The sequence below is a fragment of the Citrus clementina genome, unplaced genomic scaffold (assembly GCF_000493195.1).
Source record: "Citrus clementina cultivar Clemenules unplaced genomic scaffold, Citrus_clementina_v1.0 scaffold_9, whole genome shotgun sequence".
In the NCBI taxonomy this organism is placed as follows: Eukaryota; Viridiplantae; Streptophyta; class Magnoliopsida; order Sapindales; family Rutaceae; genus Citrus; species Citrus x clementina.
Genome location: NW_006261964.1, coordinates 25719775 through 25743553, shown reverse-complemented (window position 1 = coordinate 25743553; position 23779 = coordinate 25719775). Strand labels below are relative to the sequence as shown.

The window sequence follows — 23779 nt, the reverse complement described above, 5'->3', positions numbered from 1 at the left end:
CTAAAAGTATTTTTTAACAAAAATTGTGAGAGTTTAGAGTTATGGAGATAGAAATTATAATAAGAAAATAATTTAAGATTTTGGGATTTACATGTTTAATAAAAAAAACTGAAAAGGGATATTTTTTAGTGTGAAATTTTATAGGAAAATAGTTAATTTTAATATATAGTTTGTATTTGTAACTTAAATTAGAGGTATTTTAGGAAATAAAATTTAATTAAAAAGGGTTGGGGAAGGGTGGATTGGGGTGCTGGTGTTTGTTAAAACTTAAAAGATCCAATTTTGCAACGGGATGGCATTAGCAAGGGAAGGGGACATGATTGTCATCTCCATGCAACATCAAAAATTAAAAATAAATTGAAAAAAGTGGAAAGCTTAAATCGATACTATAAGTTCCTAACCCGATTGGCTTTCAAAAACACAAAAATAAGCCTAAATCCCACAAGACAGGAAATTTTGACATCCCTCGGGTTACGCTTTCTTTTATAACCATTAATTAACCATAATTTAAAAAAAAAAAAAAAAAGGAAAAGGGAAAAAAATATTCAATGATAAAATTTGTACTCATGTTTGAAGGCTTATCAAAAAGAAGAAATAAACAATGAAAATTAAGTAATTAAGGGTGCTACAAGAGATACGAGGTTGGAAATTTGCTCACTTAAATGAGGAAAAGATTGAATTGTGTTTTTCAAAAAAGTGAAATCAGTTAATAATAATTATTATTATGAGGAATATATGAATTTGTATAAGTTATAATTAATAAAGATTAATCGCTAGCTAAGATTTTTCTAATTGTAGTTTTTCTTTAAAAAAAAACTATTGTTCATATAATATTATACTAATTTACTGTTGGTCTATCAGGGTGCGTTTGGGATTGAGGTGCTATAGTTTCTGTTGTCGAAAAAAAGCTGTGACTATAAAATAAAAATTAATAATATGTAGTAAATATAAATTTTAAATAATAATTTTGACAAAATTATTAAAAATATAATAAATTTTTCATTATACAAGTGAAAAATTATAGGGTAAATTTTAGGGACCTCCCCTGAGGTTTGAAGTATTAACACTTTAATAGAATGTATTGATGTAATTACACATACCTCCCTTGCCGTTAGTATAAAAATACGTATGGTGTTAGTATAAAAGGATAAATATGTAAAAGCTTATTTAAAATTCAAAATAATTCAAAATTAAAGCTTTGAGTTCTTGATGTCTGCGAAATCTTACTTGGTTTACTCTATTATCTAGTGGTGTGTAATGACCAGTGGACAAAAGTAAAAAAAATCTTCATAAAATAAAGTTTGCACTTAGCTTTCTCTTTCATCTAAGCAACACCCAGCCATTTTCATCTTCCTAAGGCTGTGAAGAAGCAGCTGCATTTGCCCAAAACCTTTTCAAGATTAAAAAACATTTTAGCTTCAATTACGAACAAGATGAGTTCTTATGGTGGCCCAAGTCTTCCATGAAGCGAGTACCAGCGGCGAATGACTTCATCCGCAACAGGAGTGAGAAAGAGATAATCTGTAGATGATTTTGTTGAACCTGGCTTAATTAAACATGAAAATGGGTTCTTTGTATTTTGAATTTTTTTTTTGTGCATGTTGATTTCAACAACTGTGGGTTTTGATTTTCTTCATTTTGAGCTAATCAAAGTGTAATGATAGAAAGCTTTAGCCTTTATGTAAATTTTGATTTAAAAATTATTGTATTTATCACTGTTAGGAAGTTATTCTGCACTGAGCAAAGGAATGAAAAGAGAAAAAAAATCTTTTCTCAGTATTTTTTCTTGACTTATCCTTGTTTTGAATTCTTTTGCGTCATCATCGTCCGTAATTGATTAATTTACAGTTGGAAACTAGAGAGACTCGAACAAAATCGTAGCTTATATGGCATCTCCTAGTTGTAGAGATATAGTGGTTTTATTTTAAACTACTTTGGCATGTTTTCGGCACCTATTAGAATTTTCGACAATTTTGTGCTGGTTTCACAATTTTTTTTCTTGTTTTCTTTGCTACTCCTACTGCATTCTCTTTTTTGGTTTATTTTAAGTTGTGGTAGCTGGTGAAAAGATTGATTATATTTTATGGCAATTCATCAGTTGCATGTATCCATCGGTTCTCATCCATTTTATTTAATAATTTATTATTTTTGCGGGAAGGGTGTTTTAGTAATTTTAACAGTCAACTAACGGTCAACTTAACTGGTAATTAACAGCGAGAGAGGTATGTGTAATTGCATCAATACATTTTATCAAAGTATTAATACTTCAAACCTCAGGGGAAGTCCTTAAAAATTACCCAAAAATTATATTAATATAACTTTCAAGGTACAACAGCTAGTGTTTACCAAACACTTTTATGTTGTAACTTAAAAGTTACAGCTGCCCAACTTCAATCACAAACACACCCTCAGTCTAATATAAGAAACATGCACCACGAAACTTGAGAAGCACAAGTAGAAGTCCTACGAAAATGAAGAAAAAAAAATAAGCATGTTAGGACTTCAATGCTAAGATTTTAGTTTCCCTCCTATTGACCAGTATAGATTGGAGGATTAAAAAAAATCCCGTAATAATTAATTTGCCCATACATGTAACATATACGTGTTAAGCTTTTATTATTAATAATAATAAAATTAGGCTAATCCCAAGCATACTTACAAAAGAGCACGAAAGTTTACATAACAGACCATAACCACAACAGAAAATTTACACAACTTTGAAAAGACAAGAGCTTAATTAACAAAGTCTCAAGAATTTACGAACTAAACAAGTAGCAAACGATACATTAAAAAAAAAAAAAAAAAAAAGGTCCACTTATTTGAATAGTATTCATGCAAGCTAATGGCTGGCTACAAAAAGCTTCAAATGTGGAATCGGATAGCACACAAGTGGTGTAGCCATTTCTGCTGCAAAACCTGACCCTGTGCTCAAATCAACCTTCTCCCCATCCTTAACTTTCCAATCGAAGCACTGAACCAAGGCTCCCACAGCTGCATGCATCACTAGCATTGCAAGTGATGCACCGGGGCATCCTCTGCGCCCGCTCCCAAATGGAAGGTACCGAAAATTCTGACCCTTAAATTCCATTTGATGCTCGCCAATTTTCTCACCAGAGCTCTCCAGGAACCTCTCAGGCACGAACTCATCAGGATTAGCCCACAACTCAGGGTCTCTCATTATGGCATACACGTTAACCAGCACTCTTGTTTTGGCCTTGACGAGGGAGCCATTGACCATGCAATCTTCGGCACATTCTCTGATGATCAGCGGTGCTGAAGGGTGAAGCCTTAGTGTTTCGCGGATTACAGCTCGAAGGTAAGGCAGATTTTGGACGTCCGATTCTTTGACGAGCCTGTTGGGTCCAACAACTGCATTGATCTCTTCTCTAAGCTTATTGAATGCTTCTGGACGATTCAGGAGCTCCCCCATGGCCCATTGCATCGCTGCTGACGACGTGTCGGTGCCAGCCATGAATACATCCTGGTTAAAGCAAAATAGATTACTTTATGAAGGAAGGCGGCTAATTAGAACAGATTTTAAATGTTAAACTTACGAGCAAGAAAGACTTGATGTCCTTTTTAGTTAACTTGAGTTCTGCATTTGAGTCCCTATATATCTCCAACAAAATATCCATCAAATCCTTCCTTTGATCAGCATCAAAGCCCCTGATGGCCTCCTCTTCATGTTCCTTCAAGATCCTCTCCACAATCCGATCAAACTTGTGCAATGCAGACACAAGCTTCCTCCCGCTTCCAGAGAAGTCAAATATTTTGAAAGGTCCCAAAACATCGCCTACACTTACTTTACCTGCAAGCTCCAAGCAAGTCCTGACCAGCCCCTCAATCTCTTTGGCTTCGTTGTGGCTCCCCGAACACCGCGTGCTCATAGCCATCCTGCAAATAGTATTGTTTGTCAAAGTTGTTAGTTCACTGCTCAAATGACAAGGCTTTCCTTCTCTGTAACACTTCATCACCGACTCCACGAGCTTGATCTTCTCTTGCTCGCGTACGTCGATGAACATATCAAGCTGAGGAACTGCTAAGAGCCTTGTCATGCATAGCTTCTTCATGAACCTCCAGTAGTCACCATACTGAGCAAGAACAAATCTTGATCCTCGGTATATGAAGTACTCTGAGGAACCAAATTCGGGTCTAGAGGAAAAGTTGAGCTCTTGGGTTTTGAATATCTCTTTGGCAACATCAGCATTGGATACAACGACACATGCTGAGGCACCAAGACGAATCTGCATGAGAGGGCCATAGCGGCGAGCCAGGGTTTGGAAGGATTTTGGCAGGACTTTTCCTACAAGGTGAAGATGACCGATTAACGGAAGCGCAGGAGGGCTAGGTGGGGTTGAAGTTGGACTGAGAGCTGGTTTTAAGTAGGTCTTGATGAAAGAGTGAATTAAAAGAGCAGTGATGAACCAAATCAAGAACACGAGGTAGAATAGCAAGTCACCAGCAGTAGTGATAGCCATGGCATTAAGAATTTTAGATGACTTGTTGCCCTGAGCTTTTAGGTCTTTAAAGAGAGTGAACTTGTTGTAACAAGCTTATATAGAGATTTTCTAGTGGCAAAATGAAAATATTTTCATACCCCAGTTTTTTATTTGATTAGTAGAACACGGCAATCAAAATTAAGTTAGAAACAGGACAAACACAAAGCGTGTATATATAGCATTAGTATCCCCTCCTTGTATTTTTCTATCTAGCCTCTCCTTGTTTTTTAAATCTAATTGAAAAAATAGGCTCTATTGTAAATAAGCTTAAAAGAACTGGCTTCATTGTCAATGACTCAATATTAAAATTCAAAACCCAATCTTAATCACTCATTTAACGAAAAGAAATATAAAAAAAAAAAAAAAATACACCCTTGTCCATGGATATATCTTTGTCATTGTCACGTGTTACATGTGTTAACGATATATGTAAATGAATGCATCCAAATTGCAAAATCATTTCACATTTTGATCATAGAAAAGGGGAATCTTTCCCCCGGATTTGACAAACAAGAGGTGGAGGAAACCTTGTACGGACTGAGATGGGGCTAGATTATGAAGCATAATAAAACAATTAATATTTACAAATGAGATCATCGATTGATTGCAAAGTCTTAGACTTTTGATGAAATTATTGGCATCATAAACGTAATGTGAGAGGGAATTAGGTGTGGTCCTCATACGAACTTGATGTCATGATGTGGTCCTCAACATGACTAAGCACTGGGTAACTATCAATCTTAGGCTCCACTTTTGATTGGAAGAATTGGTTAAATTCTTAATTGATTCACCCTCCGCTGATGCATTTGAGGAGACACATCAAAGATAAATGGGTCCGATTTATTGACAATTTCTAAATTCCATCCACATCAAAATATTGGCCTTTATCACTTTGGATTGGAATCTCAACTGCAATCATTGAAATCTTCGTAAACTGAATTGTAACAAAAATTTGAAATCCCCAATTGTATTGACTGCCTTGATCTTGAATGTGAAGAATCGATTTGCTAAATAGTTTAGCAAATAAACTTGTCCAGAGGTACTCATATCAAACCTGAGCATCAATGGGCACCATTATCGACTGCCGATACTATCTTTACTTGAACCTCCTCTGGCTCATCACTACTCTTTTCTTTTCTCCTGCACAACAAGACCAGAATATGATATCAGCATTGCGTGTGCAAAGGTGCACGAAAGATAAACATGTCACTGCATCAAACTGTAGGCTTAAAAGTAGAGATTGTATATATAGTTCAAACTTCTAACAAACAGATTGTTCTAAACCCAATTAGGAAAGCTTACCATCTGTTTGCTCTCTCCTTGATGTCTTGGGAATGTTTGTTTTATGTACATTTCTACCACTGCTGTGACTATATTACAGTAATCATTGTAAAATAAATCTTTTCTACAAACACTATACACATGCATTTTCCAAAAATGCCAAAGGCTTCTCTGCAACGGACAATGATATTCCATTTTTCCAGTGAAACATTGAAGTTTCCTACATGAAAGTTTTGCCCACGAAAGAATTTCAGATAGAAGGCTGCTATTAGTTCTTTCCCATCTAAAATCTAATTATCAGGCAAATACTACTTGCTCCATAAGAAGTGGAACTCTGATCAAGTAAATAAGATGTGATGCTGCCTTGTACTCTTGTTTATTTACATCAGCTTTCAACAACGAATTCAAATCTTGACTCGTCAACACATTTCTCTTCAGCAGGAATTGAAGGTGCTCCAGTTACACGAACTGCATGGAATGAGTCGTGAATCGTGAATTAAAAACTATGCATCTTTCAGAACATCATTATCATACTACAGAAAACTTAACTATGAAAGAGAGTTTTGGCTTCTCACACAACAATGAAACCAGAAGGCTGAAAAGCCGCTGTGATTAAAACTGAGATTGACTGAAACAAAACCAAAGGAATTGGAAAAAAGAAATCAAAAAATCTCATCAAAGATGATTAAAACAAAATATCACAAAATTTCATAACTTCTAGCATTTGGTAAGAAGTTCCATTATGCAAACAAATGATGATGACAGCAAATATAAGTGCAAAGAGACAAGGGTAAGCGAAACATACTTTTAATGAGTTAAGACTCACCTGAGAAATATCGGAATGCATCTCTCCTGATAGCCAAAAGGCTTATCAGAATGCATCCTGAGAATATCATAAATTTATCCATCTAATACAGTTAGGAACAAGTAACAAAACTATCAATCAGAGTATCCAGGCAACCATTAAAAAATTGCATGTAAGAGTATAAGATACAAAACAAACTGAATTGGGACAGTGCCTGCTGAAAATTTATTGCAGGGATTGTAATACACTTTGTTAAAACTTCAAAAATGCATTTTGTGAACAAAACTTCCTTTCAGACAAATATTGTTATTCATTATTATCCTTGCAACAACATAGGCAAAGATCTAACAGAAGCAATGTAACAGAAACTGAAATACAGATATTATATACATCATTAAACGATAGTACGTAAATTCCTACTTCAACCTTCAAAGAATGAAGGCAGCAAAAGAAATGACTACAGATCGCCAAGCTTTCAGCAAGACAGCAACAATGTTAAACAAGCAACAAGCACAATTGCCTACTCATCTATACAGTGATCTTAGCTGGATCTCAACAAACAAAAGAAAAGTATGGAAACTATTTGCTAAATCAAGATATGAGATCAAATAGAATGTCATCAGAGGATGACCAATGTCGGAAATGGTACAGATCATCAGAGGATGATCAATCTCACTGCACAGGGCCCCTATCTCATCTTCCAATTTCTGGACGTTGCTGTCTCCTACAACAGAATTTGTGAGAGAATAACAGCAATCAACGCATTGACATCAGAGTGCGAACTCTTTTTTCCCTCTCAGCCTTTTTAGCAGTTGGGGTTCTCTTCAATTTATTCAACTCCTCCATTACAACCTTCTCAACTTTGTCAATTGAGTTCAGAAGTTTCTTCTGGGGTGTGAGAGACTCCAACTCTGCACCAGCCTGATTTGTGATATCAAGCAAAATCTTAGGCACTTTACCGATAGAGGGAGGACAAGCCTTCACACTTAAGGTTGGAGTTGGGGTCATCATAGAAATATTGTGCTCTGGCGGAGCACCTGACAGTGGCACAAAAGAATCATTGCCTCTCTGGCTGTGGGACATTGGACTCTCCATCTGTAGGCCTTCGACTTCTCCCAAATGAGCTCTTCTTCTTTCTATAGCCTAAAAAGCCAGAGTTAAAGGTATCATTAATTGGGCTCAAGAAGAGCCTTGAATAAGGACAGCATATACAGAACTGCCAAAGAAATTTTACTTATGACTCAAATGAAGTCCACTGCTGTCTCTGACTTAAGAATTGATGACCCCCAAAACAGAAGCAACTCTTTGGGGTTGGATTCCTGTTTTCAACAATAAACTCCCAGCCTCCCCCTAATTCACTGAACATGATATTTCCCAAAAGGAAATGTTCTGTTATCACCACAAGAACTGACCCCCATCAACATCAAAACAACTGTTTAAACAGACATGAACTGAACCAAAATTATCTATTTGGAAAACTTAATGTCCAATGATATTTCTGGCCCAAGAATTGACCACCAAAAATACAGGAGTAACTCAGTCACTGGGGTTGAGAATTCTTGGCTTAAACAGTATGTCTTCTTCAATAAACTGCTAAAATCAGGACCCATCCACGCCCTAATCACGGAAAGCAAATGTGACACCCCAACTACAAGATATGGGCAAAAGGAAATGCTATGACATCACCACAAGATCCAACTTGTCCCAATCAATGCAACATATTCAACATGCACAAACTGAAACAAAAATACGTATTTGCAAAACTGAATCAAAATATCAACATAAAGCATCCAACAAAATCTGAAGCAAGACTACATTCCATTTATGCCCAATATAAAGAATGGCGACACATCAGAACATACAAAAAGAAACGCAACATATTCACTTGCTAAATACAAAGCCATCAATAATCTGACAAAAGAAAATATATACAACAGCAGTCCCTCTTCATATCTATTATGGGTTCATATGATATCGAAGAACAGAAAGTAATTGAGTGACATGACCAAGTGGAAATGAAAAGGAACAATATTATCTCAAATGAAAAGATTGATATGGATCCTAAATTCGTTAAAACTGAACCTAATTCCTAAAGTGTGGGGCATATCTAACTAATGATAAAAGAAATTTCAAGTCCCCAAGAATCCAGCACTAAGCAGAAACTCAAGTTCATTTCTATTTCAAAAAAACATAACCAAGAGTATAATAACACATTTCAAAATAAATAATAAAGAATCGGATTTCAGTTCAAAATCACTCGATAAAATTTCGAGCAATACCCTCACAACAGCAGTGATATCCCTAAGGGGCGTCCTCGGGTACCAAGAAGGTAACACGGTGCGGCCTCTCCTAGCAGCACTCCCCGCAGGCGTATTCTCTCTCCCGATTGGTCCACGTGTCACCGTTGCAGATCCAAAAGCATTCCTTCTTCCACGTACAACGCCACTCCTCGGGGTCCCCAATCCGCCACCTCTTCCAGCAACTCTCGTTTGTACACGTGGCGTCGCAGCAGCTGCTCTACCGAGTGGAGATCCGAGCGGATTCGAAGCGCTTTCCGGCTCGTCTTGAAGGATTCCGAGAACTCCCTGCCGTCTTTGGGCAAAGACGACCGCGACGTCCACCGGCCTCACGAGCCTGTCACGTGCCTCCGGCATTGTCTTTTCTTTTCTTGATTTCTCCTGGAAACTGCCGAAAAACAAGAAAAGTGATTAGCTTGCCAAGAAAATAAAGATCTCATAAATCCAAAGGACCATATTCGAAGAGACTGATAAACCTCACATTTTTCACGAAAATGAAAATTTTCCTGAGAAACGAACACTTTAGCTTACCTTGAAGAGATGAAGAGCGCAGAAGAACGAAGAACAGGACGACGATTTTGTTCTTTAAAAAGTTAAAGGGAGGAGAAGAAGGAGGCTAGGGTTTTGGCTGGGTATCTGCTGTGCATCAGAAAGATAAGAAGAAGAGAGAGGAGAGAGAAGCGAATTTGGCAAATTTTCGAAATGAAATTTTGGGCGGTCTTATAGAAAGAAAATGTGTTGTTGAGTTTCATCAGCCAAGCGAAAAAAAAAAAAAAAAAAAAGAAGAAGAAGAAGCACGTGCGGGAATGAGATTCGAAATTCAAATTTTCTCAAGAGCGGGCAATGGGAACGAGCCGTTTTGGTGTGTACATACAATTACTCTATTGCCCTTATCAATTTAGGCGGACTTCGGGGTTGACATGATTTTAATTTTTAAACACCAATTTATTGGTTTAATACAACTCAAATTCACCAATGGGCCTTTGATGATCTGATAGGAGAGTACCTGTACTAACAATAGTGAGAAAAAGAGTTCGAGAATAAATATCAATTATAATCTAATAATATTAAAAAAAAAACATATAAGTTACAATGTAAATTATTTAAATATATCATTTTTTTTTTGAATTGTTACAATATGGGGAAAGCCTACTACAAATCTTGATACAAACACTGATGCGGTTTACTGGTCTAGTCTACTGAGCATAGATCATAATTCGATTCGTAATTATATTAAATGAATCAAATTGAATATTTATTTAATAAACTAATCAAATACAAATTCTAAGATTTCAAATCGTTTAATAAACGAATCAAATCTGAATCAGCACAGCTTTGACCATATTCATTTACAATTTGATTTGAATTCAATTCGTTTATTCGTTTATTCGTTATGCCATTCTTAAAAATGAGTTGAGTAACAGCACCACAAATCTAAAAAGATTTCCGCTCCATTCCATTTATAGTGAGAAAAGTGACTTGAAATTTTTGTTACCAAGCAAAGGGGTTATATAGAGAAAATGAGGGGATAGCTTATTACAGTGAAAACAATCTTTCCAATGCATAGCTTCGAAATCTACTAGTAATATTGGGAAGATATCTACCCTTATTTCATATTTCATCAAAAAGTGATATAGCACCTAATTCATGGAATTACATGGCGACTATATAACTAATTTTGTGGCAAAAAAAAAAATCAAACTAAAAGCCAAAGATTAATAAAACAAGAGAAGAGAAGGGAGATCTAGGAAGAGAGGAGAAGGAAGAGAGAGCACGTCAAAGGGAGAGAAAAAATATGGGGTGAGAAAGATTTGGAGTCGGGTTCACGTAGAGAGAGAGAGAATATTAAAAATTCTTAGATATTTAAGTTCAATAAATCTTATCAATAATTGATATTAATAAGTGTAAATTAAGGGTACTTTTAGGGGACTGTTGATCACGTGTGTGTGTATAAATGTTCCAATCTGAATTTTTAAAGTGTGGAAAAGTGTAGGAAACTTTTAAAATCATGATATTTTAAAAAATTAAATTGAATGCCTTTAAAATCGTGCGGTTTTAAAGTTTTCCCGCACTTTAAAATTCCTGACTAAAAAACTACTATATATAGATATATATATTCATGTGGCTTAATAAAGTCAATTTTTAATATTGTTAAATTATACAGTTTTATAATACATTAAAAATTAAGTCTATTAAACCACATGTCTTAACAGTGTGTTCACATTAAAATATATATATATATATATAGATATATATATAGAGAGAGAGAGAGAGAGAGAGAGTGTGTGTGTGTGAAAGTGACCAACTATATAAGCACATTGACATGACGTATATAGCATACGGTGAATAAAGGTGATATTGTAGGTTATAAAGACAACATTGTGAAATAATGTTGTTCGTCATAAGATGAGTGATATTACACGCTAGACTTTTATTTATTTATTTTTGGATTAAGATACTTAGAACAGCTTTTCGTGTAGTTATATCTTATCAAATTTGTGGTGCTTCCCACAAATGAGCTGATATGGAAACCTCCTCCTGGAGGGTGGTCTAAAGTCAATACAGATGCTGCAATTCAAGCACAGGAGCAGACTGTAGGGCTCGGAATTATAATCAGAGACTCAAACATCTAAGTTTTATGACAGCATAGCATATGCAGAAGCTGAAGCAATAAACTTGGGGATTGAAGTAGCAGAAGCAGCAGCAATCCAGCCACTGATAGTTGAAACTGATTGTTCAGAGGTAGTTAATCAAACATCCGGAAATAAGAGAAGCAAATCAGAGCTTTCATGGATCCTCTCGGAAGTTCAAAATCAGGTGCAGAGATTAAAGGAAATGAAAGTGCAGTTCACACCACGGATGTGTAATGGCATTGCCCATGATTTAGCCAAGATGGCTTTGAAAAATCAATGAACCTGTTAGGTGGGTGGCCACATGCCCACCTCATTTTTTATATCTTTTTTTCTTAATTAATGAAAGTATGCTTTCTTCTTAAAAAAAAATAAAAAGAAAGAAAGAAATTTGTGATGCTTCTTGTAAAAATTGTTCAACTCACAGTATAATTGTCTAACAAAAATAAAAATTATCGTCCATTCACAAGAAATCAAATCAAGTAATTATTCAATGAAAGATCCCTCATCTAATTAAAATGAGGAACAAATAAAAGATAAAGAAAAATATATATTCTAATATAATGTATTTTCACCTTTAGTATAATAAAGTTCTTATTTTTTGTCTTTTAAAACTTTATCGGATCCATCATTATAAGTTTGCTTCATAAAGAGAGAGAACAAAACAAGAAATTAGAGGATTGAATTCCTCATTAAATTCAAATAACAACAATAATAACAATAAATATAACAAATGAATAATACAAAAAATTGAGTGAATGGTGAGCGTCTGCCTCTTGTGAATGTGATGTGAGCCCAGCATGCTGATGCGTTTGCAACTATCGACTTTAAAACAAGAAAAATGAAGAAAGTGATTTCCACAAATATACTTTATATTAAGAATTCTATATTCCTCCAGACAAACTAAAAATAGTAGCTTCCGTTTACAAATGCCTACCGTAGGAGAAAGGCTGTTCTCTAGCAATTAGGCTGGTAGAGCTAGTCTAATACTCTTCATGATCGAACCAAAAAAAGGGAAAAAAAAAATTTCAATAACTTAACAGATGTCTCATCCTGTCCTTCCAGCATCAATACACTCTTTTTACATGAATATACCCTTTTCTTAAAAAATAATAAATCCTAAATGAACAAAATTTCCCAAAAAGAGAATCAAGTGTCGAAAAAATGTGAAGCAAAATTACGAAGAAAGGCAGCAGCCACGCTTGGATGCAGAATTCTGATCCTGGCCGGGAACAATAATTCTGGTACCTTTAAGAAGATTAGAGTTGCCTGCCACATCATGCTCATCATTGGCAGTAAGGGATTTCTTGCTGATTATCCTATAAATCTCCGTTAACACTGTTAAAAATGCAGTTTCAACATTGGTGGCCTCTAGAGCTGATGTCTCCATAAAGAAAAGGTTTTCTCTTTGGGCAAACTCTTGGGCATCTTCTGTTGGCACCGCACGAAGACTTCCCAAGTCACACTTGTTGCCAATGAGCATAATAACAATATTCTTATCAGCATGCCCCCTTAGTTCATCCAGCCATCTTGCCATGTGGTCAAATGACTGACGCTTCGTCATGTCATAAACTAACATTGCCCCAACTGCTCCCCGGTAATATGCGCTTGTCACAGCCCTGTACCTGAGAAGCAAAAAAAAAAAGACAATTTCAAGACACCATAAATTAATATAAATTCAATAGCTTCAAATATCTTTATTTGACAAACAACATAAAAAAGTTTTCAAATGATTAGCTCAGGCCACCTAAGTTAGGCCTGAGTCAGACACGCATTAGATGAAGCGTGCACAATAACTATTTTCAGGAAGCAGAAGGAAAAACAATCAACTATGACCTCATACACCAACCTACCAGCCTCTGTAGTTGCAAAAGTGGGATGGGACCAAACTTCTTAAATCAAGATGATTGTCATGTTTCACAGATCAAAAACAAGTAAACCGTACAAGTCTATAGCTTAAATTTTTTGAATTCATTCTGTCATGGTTCAGCTTACATATATAGAGGGAGGGGGGGGGGGAAACATAAAGGTTATGAAATACACATGAAAATTTATGTAACCAATTTCAACAAGAATATATTAAGCTTCAACCTGGCTATCTTCAGGATAAGATGATCAACCTGGAGGCCACCAGATAGATTATACGTAGCAAAATAGAATCCGTTTATCTTTCACTTGGACCATGCCGATGCCAAACAGAACATTGTTCATGAGTCTTAAGTTACTAAGATATATATATATATGGTTGAAAGAATTAAGAGCCTATCAAGAACATCAGGTATCTGCAGTAGAGATGTGTACTCTTGTAACAACTGAATTTTTTGTTGGGAAGAATTACATGGTTGCAGAAAAAAGGATCAATAAGCAGAGGTTCAGTAAAAATATCAGGAATGAGTTCTTAGGTTCTTAAAGATAGAAAAACTTATATTGGTAGTTTGTAGCAGAACCTTCAGTTCCTCAGCATTAATTCTGCTACAAATTAAATAGTAGATGAGTTTCTTTGATATGAAAAAAAGAAGATATGGCTTATCAGTTATCAAGCTGGCAAAACCCACAATAAAACAAATACATAGGGTAATCATGCCATGCAAAGTTAATACACCATCAGGGGGTCCAAATAATGTAACTAATAAACTGAAACTACAAGGTAGTCTAACTATTGTACATGGTCAGCGAATGTATGCTTACACTGCTGTTTGTGTGTACAAACACCAAAGGATCTAAAGTGAGGAGCAGCAACCTAAGATGACAGCTAATAATGCAAATGAATTTTGCCATATTCAAAGGCAACTTAAAAGTAGAAACTAGGAAGGGTTGGTTCATAAGTATTTACATATTGGGAAAAGTTGAAAATGGGTGCATTGCAGGAAAAATAAATAAATAAGTTGCTTGAGATTCATGAAATTAACATAGTACAAACTAAGGAGGGTTGAGCATAAATGTTCATATTGGACAATTCTTGCACTGCAGGGAAAAGCAAATAAGTTGCTTAAAAGTGGAAAATAGGTGCATTTGATAGATAATACCTTTTTGTTGGGGGGGGGGGGGGGGGGGGGGGCCTACATAGTCAAGCAAATAGATATCATAATTCATGCCAGATAAAGAATACTCCTGGTATTAATTTGCTATTAGGTACATATACTGATGAGTTTATCATTAATAGTGAGGAGAATGAGTGATGTAAAATTTCAGTTCCTTGAATATGAAAGAATCTACTGAGACCCATAACTTAAGGTCCTACAAGAGCTGTAGAGACACTATTCTAATGCTGCAAAACATATGCTTCAGTCTACTCTTTAACCCATACTTGATTTCTCCCATCCCACTCAAAAGAAATCCAAGATATATCTCATTTAGTTTTCTATTAAATTCACTTTTGCAGTGAAGAGAGAAACAATAAATAGTCATTCTAACTGGAGATAACACAACAATCACTAAGCTGAGCAAGTCCTATAGAATAATAGACACGGCCTTCACGCTATAACCTAAAGCAACCAATTGCCGAGCAGTCACCTAGTCAACGAGAACCACATATCCCTAAAATCCTGGCAGTAAAGATTACCACACCCGATAAGCCTAACCAATATCCGCAGCTCCGAAGAAATCAATCCACCGATGATCCAATTATATCCTTCAAACTAGCCAGCTAAACAGCCTCACCCAAAATTTGCCAACACCACAATTCACTATTAAAACAAATTTCTTTAAATGTGATTCATAAAAGAGTTTAATTAAATCGAAAACGAAGGAATCAGAAAGAGAAAAATAACTCACCTTTCTTGGCCGGCAGTGTCCCAAATCTGAGCTTTGACAGTTTTGTGATCAATGGAAAGGGTTTTGGTTTGAAATTCGACACCAATCGTGGCCTTGGAATCGACGCTGAATTCATTTCTAGCAAAACGCGCCAGTAGCTGTGATTTCCCCACCGCCGAATCCCCTATTAATACAACTTTGAATACATAATCAATCTTTTGATTGTAATCTCCGTACAAATTTGACATCGTCGACGCCACCAAACAATTGCTATATAAACCTAATTTCCTCTAAAGATTCGCATAAAATCAATCATGTGGAGGCGTTGAACGACAAGATCCGAAGCTCATGATCTTAGAATAAATTGGAGAAGAAAAAGATATATCAAAATTGGAGAAGGGAGAAAAAAAAAATTCTCAGCAAATCAGAGAGAGGGAAAATGTGATGTGGAGACCAACGGCCAATGCGGGACCCATTAACGGTTTTCGTTAGCAGATTAAATGAAATGTTTTTGCTATATTCAGGGAAGGTGTGATTTTCGTGCGCGTCGACGGTGGCCGTTGATCAATACGTGAATCAAACGGAATCAGATAGATTTCCATCTGGCGGCAGCCAGCAATGCTCGAGGCTTTGTCCTTTTTCTTAATTAATACTTAAGCTTTGGTGGCCCGGTCCAAATTCAATAAGGCTTCGGGCCAGTTACTTGCAGATGGCTGCCGTCTGGGGTGGACTATTCGCACCCCCTCTAATTTCCTGAAAAATCCCGGTTTCTAAGCACACCTCTTAAATAATTTTACTTGTACCTTGCCTTTCATGTACGCCGAGTTAATTTCAAATTTACTCTCATCTCTCCTTTTCAAAACTTCCAAAATTTGGCTTATCTATATCGGGTTAGCTTGGTTCTCGTCACACCCATACTGCTTATTAATGCAGATAGGGATGGGTGTTTGGTTGGAGTTGAAACAAATTGAATTGAACTTGAAATTTTCTTTTTCGGTTTTTGGTTCGGTCCAATTTGATCTTAAAAATTGATTGTATTGAGAATTGAAAGTCTATCAAGTTTAGATTCAGTTCCGATTAAAACTGAAACCGAACATCAAAATTGAATCGAGTTACATTTAAATATTAAAAAAAATACTCTAAATTAAATAAAAATCAACTTTCCTCAAATCTCAAACTCATCCCCTCAATTGCAACATAATTTAAATTTTTGACCTGAAATTATAACCCGAACCTAGTTTGAATCAAACTAATTTTTAAATCTATTTGGGTTGAATTCTCAAAATCGAACAAGTTGCAACCCAAACCAAAACCCTTAGAAACCAAACAGAAATAAGAAACTTGAAACGTGCACCCCTAGATGCAGGGAGGCTGGAGCAAGCAACGTTGCCTGAACTGGTTAATCGGTGGAAGTAGTAGCCCACCAATGGTGTAACAAAGAGGGAAAGAGCAAACAAAGCAAGGATACCATTATCTATACAGCATAAGAATTTAGTGCTGAGATGAGTTTTTGTTGAGTACTGAATCAATAATTGTTATGTAAGAGAAATAAAAAAAATAAAAATTCAAAATAAATCTTGATCATTGATTCAGTGCTAAAAAAAAAAAAAAAACCAGTACTGAATCATAATCAATCTATACAATATCGAGTTCATAGGATTAAAAGAATTAACAAGGTTTTTATTATAAAAATTGCATTGCGTACAAATTTTATTCTTTATCCTTAGTGCTATTGCAGTCAATCGTGGTAAAACAATAATAATTGAGATATTAACAGTTGAGTCGCAACTTGAGTTTTAATTATTATGTGAAATTTATTTATTAAATAATAAAATTCATAATTAATAAAAATATTATTATACTCTTTACTAAATAAATGATACGTCAGTTGGAACTTAATTATTGTAATCATTAGCATTAATCATGGTAAAAACAGGGGTTTGATAAAGAATTTAGAGTGGTGCATCAACTCCTCGGGTTATTCAGCAAGTATTCCTTTAATTCTTTAAAGGCTTCGAGAAGCCCAAAAAATAAGTGATTTTACTACTTTGAACAGAGCGAGGAAAAGGCCAGAAACACTTTTCCATAAATAATATTGTACAAAGTGCTGTAGTATATAATAATATATAAAATTAAGATCATGAAGTAGCCCATATCATTTATTTTGATTATTTATATTTTTTAATCAATCAACCATAACATGCAGCGTCACTTTGTACGAGTATTTGTTCTTATTTAGAAACTCTTCGGAGGATGTGGATCCTATGTTCCTTTCGCTTGTCGTTACAATTACAGCCTCAGTGATTGCTTGTTTCCGCATAAACATTTACAACATGGCAACGACAGCAGCCGAAAAATTGAAAAGGCTCAAAATCAGACCATAACTCCTGCATTAATGGCGGTCCCCTGGATGAATACAAAATGGAACAGGCCATAAATGAGCTTGAGCTTGATCTTGATCATTCACACCCCCAAATTTGACTTTTCTATTAATTTTGATTGCGGTTGTTGCAACCTTAACAAATCATTGACACATATTGGATTTGGAGCTTCAATTCCTACAAACCCACAAGTTGTTCATTTTTATTTTTTCTCTCCTTTTTGAGAAAAATTCTAACAACTATGTCGGAAGATTTGTCTCCGGTTTTTTAGCCACTAGCCTTTCCTTTAACTTTGGGTCAACGTCAAACCAATATGAAGTAGCACAAATTGAAATTTCTGGCTTTGAAAGACTTATGTAGCTGAAACATGAAAGCTTAACATTAAAACAAGAAATGCATTTGAAAAAAAGGGAGGAAAAAAAAGTGTCCTGTACAATTATCTCTTTATTTCACATATTTTGTAACTGGGAACTGTATCAGCTAACAGGATCTAAATCTTGTGGAGGAAAATCCTATCTGACATTCTATTTCAAACCCATTGAAGCCAAAAACGTTTCAACTTTTTAAGCTCGTTTGTACTTTAGTGCATGGAAAGAAAAAGGAAAGGAGATCTTAATTCTATCCCCCTCAGAAGGGGGCCTTCTCCATTACTTAGCTTATCTCTGACTTTCTGTACAGGAACAAAGTCAAACAATTTGATTCTCGACTGGTTTCTGAATTTTTGAACACTTGCACTTTGCCCGGTTGTCGCTGAGAGTCTGCAAACAAGACAATTATCAAAATGTAAGATTAAAAATTGTACAGCAAGAATGTTGAAGTTGCAAGTTTAGGTTCTTCTGTTATTACCTTGAACTGATTTTGAAGGTCTTTGATATAGTCGACGGCCAAATCTAACATGTCTGCTGTGTTTGTTTGCTGGCAAGATGAAACAAAAACATTTTGAGTATTTGGAAATACTATTGTTCTGAGGTTTAAAAGATCGGAGAAGTAATATGTATTATTACCTTGTCCATGTTTGGAACAAGCTCTTGCAGTTTCCTCATTCGCTCACTGATACGGGTTCTTCTCACCTGAAAACATTTAGCCCTTATAATTAACTCAAACAAAATGCCCCTTTTGCTCAAGTTAGTTAGATAGATTATAACTGTTTTCTGAAATAGATATTTTTACCCTTTCAGCAATGCTTCGAGGATGAGTAGCACAACCACGCTTTGCTCTAATCTTACAAGGAACAGAATCTTGGAATTGCAGGAACTTTTCCACAGCAGCCATCTCTGCTGAAGTCTTAGGCAAACTCAAATGGTGAGACAACATATGAACTGAATTCCCAAGCTCCCCATTCTGAAGATAGAATTTACCAAATAGATTAAAATCTAACAAGCAACAAGATATGGAGAAAATTAAAAACTAATATGCACATCCATACCCCTTGCTCTCTTTTCATGTCGGTAAAACTCTCCGTGAAATGGGATGAATCATTCCAAGAACCATATGAGAATCCAGTGCTATAAAACTGAGCATCACCATTCCCATTTCTCACTTTTCCATGTGTAGGGCCATCACTCTCGACTTCAGAGACCCGTGACAACATGCCCAAAGAAGAAGGTATCCTTGAAGGGATGCTAATCTGACTTTTCAGCCTTTTCGTAGATGGACTCAGGTCTCCATTAGAGCCATTCACCCCACCATAGCTTCCCACTTCTTTCGTGCTCGCATAGCCTGCAATTCATTAGGTCATTTTTCTGACTCCTAGTTATGATAAAATTATTCTTCTCAGAAGAAATCTTCCCTATAGATATATGCCTCATAGGGCAGCATTAAGCAAACCAAATTTACAAAAATATGACACCTAAAGGAAACTGAATTTTGACTCTCAGTAGTACACATACACTTCTTAATCTATACAAATAACTATCAATTCATCAATACTATATTATCTTAAGACAAAAATGCCAAGAAACCTATAAAGGGATAGCCAATTCAATATTGAAAATTGAAACTATTCTCAAAACAAGAAGAATTTCAAATATAAAATCTAAACAAAAACATTCAAAATGAAACAAAAAGAATAAAGAAAGTAAGAAGACAAATCTCATAAAGCACAGTAACAGAATTATTGAACTGAAGAATGAAAATACCATTTTGAGCAGACAGCTTCGCGAAAAGTCCAGCAGGGGAGCTACTCTGCCTAACAAGATTGGAATTAACAGATTTCACTCGTGAGCTTTGATCCAAAAACAAATCATACGAGTTATGATCCATAGCAGAGCTCTGCCTCGGATAATGAGGCGGCAAACCAGAACAACTTTGCTGAGAATTCCCATAACTGACAGGAGATTTAACCTCAAATTCTTGAAAGCTTGAGTTGTTGCTATTATCACCACCAGAGTTCATGAATCTTGAGATTAATCTCTCTGATTCAAAACTGCTCTTATTAACACCACCAGATTCTAAACTGTCAGTGAAATTTACCAGAAGCGCGGTTGGAGCAGAGTTAAATCTTGACAACCCAGGATTGGATTGCTGATGATAATTATGATTAGTACTTGAATCCATGCCACAATCACTCTGTCTCCTCTGTTTTTGCTCTGTTTCGGTCTGTTTCTTATTGAGAAAGGACTGTTTTGGTTGAGTTAATAGAGCCAGTGAAACATTACAGGTAAGATTGACAGAAATTTATTCATCAAGAAAAATTCTGGGAATTTGCTTGCATCGCTTTCTCAAGAAATTTTTTCAGCTTGAATTGTAAGCAGAGTGAAGATAAGATCTTGAACAGGAAGCAACCAAAAGAAAAGAGCTTTATCTGAAGCTTCAAAGGATATATAAGCTATAACATGAGCAACAAAACACAGACCCCATTTACAGAAAAGGTAATTAAAACTTGGGAGGAACGTTGGATCAGCTAAAAAATGAGAATATTAATAATAATAATGAGAAAGTAATAAAAGATCGCTAAGAAGAAAGAAGGTTCCTTCAGGTTTTGTATTGAAAGCAGAGAAAGCGAGGAAGATCTTGAGAAAGTTAAAAAGAAATAGAGATGGCGCTGGCGGTGTTCGTGGCAGTGAAAGATATGAAAGATTTGTTGAAAGGGAAGGTGATATTTATTTATCTTCTTCTTCTTGTAGCCAGTGCTCAAGTACATCATTCAGGGACCTTTCTCAAACAGAGAAAGCTTCGTAGATTTTATTTTATTTTTTTTATATTTTTATTATTTGCCCAAAATACCCTTTTGATTAACCAAAGAGAAAGTGATTTTTTTTTCTTCTAAAATAATGTTAAATTCGTCACTAAATTAGTGACTGGGAAATTTTACTTTAAACACAACAGTGGGCGGCTTCATTTTTTTTTAATGTAAAACTGCATGGTTTATAAAAGTTAGTTTTTAACTCTTTTAAACTATATGATTTTATAATTTATTTAATAATTAATTTTTTAAAATTGTACAGTTTAAAAATGTGTCCGTATTAAGAAAAACGTGAATGTCCGCACCTGACAATGATTATTAAACACAATATTACAGTTACTTCTTTTTTTTTTAACTTTCTCTTTGGTTAATTCTTAATTCAAACTCCAAAGAGGAACCAAAGCATAGACGACCATACGCAAAAAGAAAATGAATCTCAATCCACTAATCTTGATTTAGATACTATTTTTTTTTTAAATCTAAAATACATCGAAAGTACCATGTCGTCCATAAAATAAGAATGCTATGAGATATATACATTTATTTAAAAAAATTATCTTATAAGTTGTGGTTATATTAAATTCAATTACATATGTCACGCGTATATCATTTGATTATCATACATTAAAGATATTCTAGAATTTCTCTTAATTTTAATCACCTCAATCCCAATTTAGTAATTCTTTATAATATAATTCTCAAGTCCTTTTCAAATGGAAAATCCTAGTTGATAAATACGCCCATTGAATTCTAAATCAAAATTTAACACAACTTCTTTAATATTAAATTATATGGCATATTATAAAAAAACTTAAAGTTGGGACCTGCCTCAGAGTCCCCCCCCCCCCCGCCCCCCAAAAAAGTGCAGTAGAAATCCGTCAAAAATTCAAACGTTTATCATAGTTAAAGTCATAGTTGAGAGATTCAAAATTGAATATAAAAAATAAAATAAAATAAAGTACTTGCAATTAAGTAATGGTTAATTAAAACCCGAATCAACTTTAAAAATACATATTATGATAGCATAAAAGTATTCTTAGATATTCTACTATATAGTTCGAATATCATCAAATAATTACATTTTAAAGGCTCTAAAAATATGGTCAAATATTTTTTAAAGTTAAATTCTTGGAGTTAATAATTTTTATTGACTTTTTCATAACTAACGGTGACAAGACCGTGGGGTAAAATTCCCATCAGGCCTCTGTATGTCGTAGAAGAAATTTCTCTGTGATTAATTATTCAATTAAGAAAGGGGCCAAAAAAAAAAAAAAAGGAGTAACTGTGCGGGAGAGAGATAACGGGGAATAACGAAAATAAAATAGACGGCGTTAAGAGTTGGGAATGGTGTCAATCACGGATAAGGCATAACCGCACGAGGTGTGAAAGCAAAAGCCAGAACCTAGAAAAAATGCTATTGGAGGATGATTGTGGCTTGACGTCACCGTATTGTGCCCGTGAGCACCAGATTCATGCCGCATCTGATTCCCGCCCGTCGTTTTCGCCCTTTTCATCGGTTTCAATGATATCACAGGCGCCCGCCGCCTTTCTATATTTGTACCTTCCTATATATTTTCCCCCACTCTTTTCTTAATATTTACCAAGTTGCCACTATAGTTTATTAAGGTCAAAACTATATATAATATGTAGATCTTCTTCTTGTTGTTCTGGAATTATCTCAGCGTTTGAATGGATCCGGTTTAGTCTACTGAATTAGGGGGGATAAAATATTAAAAAGTTTAATATTTTATTAAGAAATAATCTAAGATTAAGAAGAGAAAAAAAAAATGTAAATGTTGAATGCGAATCAAATTTATTCTATTCTATTCCCCACTTGAGATAATACAATTCCTGTTCTAAGAAAAATAATTGTGGTCATTATGCATTCTTGAAATATTTATAAGTTGACCCTATTGTTAAAGGCATTTCCAAAATAAAGAGAATATCGCCTATAAAAATCTTATGACTAGGTAATTTTCTAGGGAGAATAATTTAAAGTTTTTTTTTTGTTCAAAAACAGAATAATAATTTAATTCTTCTAAAAAAAAGAAGGACCTAATTTGATTTCCATTAAAAACAAAAAACAAAAAAGTACTTTAATTCTCTTTCTTAACCCTGCCTAATATCTCTAAATTCTTCTCCAGAGGAGGAAAAAAAAGCAAAATTTTATATGTTTAAAATCAAAAGAATTTGATAATTTGATAGTGTCTAAATTGTAGGGTAAATACAAATAAGAAAACATTTATAAGTGTTTATGTGTTTTTTAAAAAAAATTAAATGTTATAGATAATTTCACTTTATTATATTGCTTGTCAAACTCATGATGATCCTTAGATTTATTATAATTAAAATCAAAGATAGACATCAGGGCTCAGGAGGCAGGAGTTTGCAAGTGGTCCCTCTTTCCTCTCACGGAAATGGTGATAAAAATTTTTAAAAAGTAAAAATCACAATATCACATAAAGTTTTTATAAAACTGACAGCGAGAGAAACAAGACCGTGTTTCACATTCAAAGGCCTAAGTAAAGTAAGGCAGTGTTTGTGTGGAGGGAAACATGGACACGTGGGATGGCATTTGCTTCAAAGCATTTTGCCTTATTTTATTTCATCTTTCAATTAATTAAAGCCAAATAGTTTTTTTTTTGGGCTTTAATAAATCCCCAAAAAGGGTAAAAAGGGCTTTTAATTTTTATTTTTAACAAAAAGCCCTCTCTTTTCTGTCTTCTTAGTTGATAAGAGTGATATCGTTTTAGATTTCTCCTTTATTACTTTTGAGATATGGGCAAATGGGTCCCAAAATCCCGAAACCAATGGCCTCGTTCTCTCTGTTGATTCTTTTGTTTCCTTTGGGGATTAGGGTTCTTGGATTTGTTGACTTCTTTCCCAAGGATTCTTTCTATATTCTTTTTGTATTTTTTAATTTTGATAAATTTCAACTAGTAGTGGTAA

The 23779-nt window shown here is 34.9% G+C and overlaps 4 protein-coding genes across 4 annotated transcripts; all 4 read right to left on the bottom strand.

Moving 5' to 3' along the window:
- Positions 1-2839: 2839 nt before the first annotated feature.
- Positions 2840-4507, bottom strand: LOC18031687 (3,9-dihydroxypterocarpan 6A-monooxygenase). The gene is made up of 2 exons (XM_024188037.1): positions 3555-4507; positions 2840-3481 (listed from the first exon to the last, which is right to left on the bottom strand). The coding sequence occupies exons 1-2, from the start codon at positions 4476-4478 to the stop codon at positions 2840-2842; spliced, it is 1566 nt and encodes a 521-aa protein (XP_024043805.1). The 5' UTR covers positions 4479-4507.
- Positions 4508-6869: 2362 nt separating this feature from the next.
- On the bottom strand, positions 6870-9593 carry LOC18031455 (protein POLYCHOME). Its single transcript, XM_006421430.2, has 3 exons — positions 9414-9593; positions 8865-9270; positions 6870-7728 (listed from the first exon to the last, which is right to left on the bottom strand). Exons 2-3 carry the CDS (start codon positions 9237-9239, stop codon positions 7342-7344), a joined length of 762 nt encoding a protein of 253 aa, XP_006421493.1. The 5' UTR covers positions 9240-9270; positions 9414-9593; the 3' UTR covers positions 6870-7341.
- Positions 9594-12402: 2809 nt separating this feature from the next.
- LOC18031529 (ras-related protein RABA4d) lies at positions 12403-15851 on the bottom strand. Its single transcript, XM_006421429.2, has 2 exons — positions 15287-15851; positions 12403-13137 (listed from the first exon to the last, which is right to left on the bottom strand). Exons 1-2 carry the CDS (start codon positions 15511-15513, stop codon positions 12690-12692), a joined length of 675 nt encoding a protein of 224 aa, XP_006421492.1. The 5' UTR covers positions 15514-15851; the 3' UTR covers positions 12403-12689.
- A 2210-nt stretch (positions 15852-18061) lies between these two features.
- LOC18031456 (transcription factor bHLH130) lies at positions 18062-20795 on the bottom strand. The gene is made up of 6 exons (XM_006421428.2): positions 19785-20795; positions 19073-19365; positions 18817-18987; positions 18651-18716; positions 18493-18561; positions 18062-18404 (listed from the first exon to the last, which is right to left on the bottom strand). The coding sequence occupies exons 1-6, from the start codon at positions 20200-20202 to the stop codon at positions 18333-18335; spliced, it is 1089 nt and encodes a 362-aa protein (XP_006421491.1). The 5' UTR covers positions 20203-20795; the 3' UTR covers positions 18062-18332.
- Positions 20796-23779: the final 2984 nt, after the last annotated feature.

Excerpts from the sequence above, each read along its gene's own strand:
- LOC18031687 (XM_024188037.1), bottom strand. The coding sequence starts at position 4,478 with ATGGCTATCACTACTGCTGGTGACTTGCTATTCTACCTCGTGTTCTTG. Across the intron at positions 3,482-3,554 it reads ACATCAAGTCTTTCTTGCTC|GATGTATTCATGGCTGGCAC; the intron begins GTAAGTTTAACA and ends TGCTTTAACCAG.
- LOC18031455 (XM_006421430.2), bottom strand. The coding sequence starts at position 9,239 with ATGCCGGAGGCACGTGACAGGCTCGTGAGGCCGGTGGACGTCGCGGTC. Across the intron at positions 7,729-8,864 it reads ATATCACTGCTGTTGTGAGG|GCTATAGAAAGAAGAAGAGC; the intron begins GTATTGCTCGAA and ends CTGGCTTTTTAG.
- LOC18031529 (XM_006421429.2), bottom strand. The coding sequence starts at position 15,513 with ATGTCAAATTTGTACGGAGATTACAATCAAAAGATTGATTATGTATTC. Across the intron at positions 13,138-15,286 it reads GACACTGCCGGCCAAGAAAG|GTACAGGGCTGTGACAAGCG; the intron begins GTGAGTTATTTT and ends TTTGCTTCTCAG.
- LOC18031456 (XM_006421428.2), bottom strand. The coding sequence starts at position 20,202 with ATGGATTCAAGTACTAATCATAATTATCATCAGCAATCCAATCCTGGG. Across the intron at positions 19,366-19,784 it reads GAAGCTGTCTGCTCAAAATG|GCTATGCGAGCACGAAAGAA; the intron begins GTATTTTCATTC and ends AATGAATTGCAG. Across the intron at positions 18,562-18,650 it reads TTGTTCCAAACATGGACAAG|CAAACAAACACAGCAGACAT; the intron begins GTAATAATACAT and ends TCATCTTGCCAG.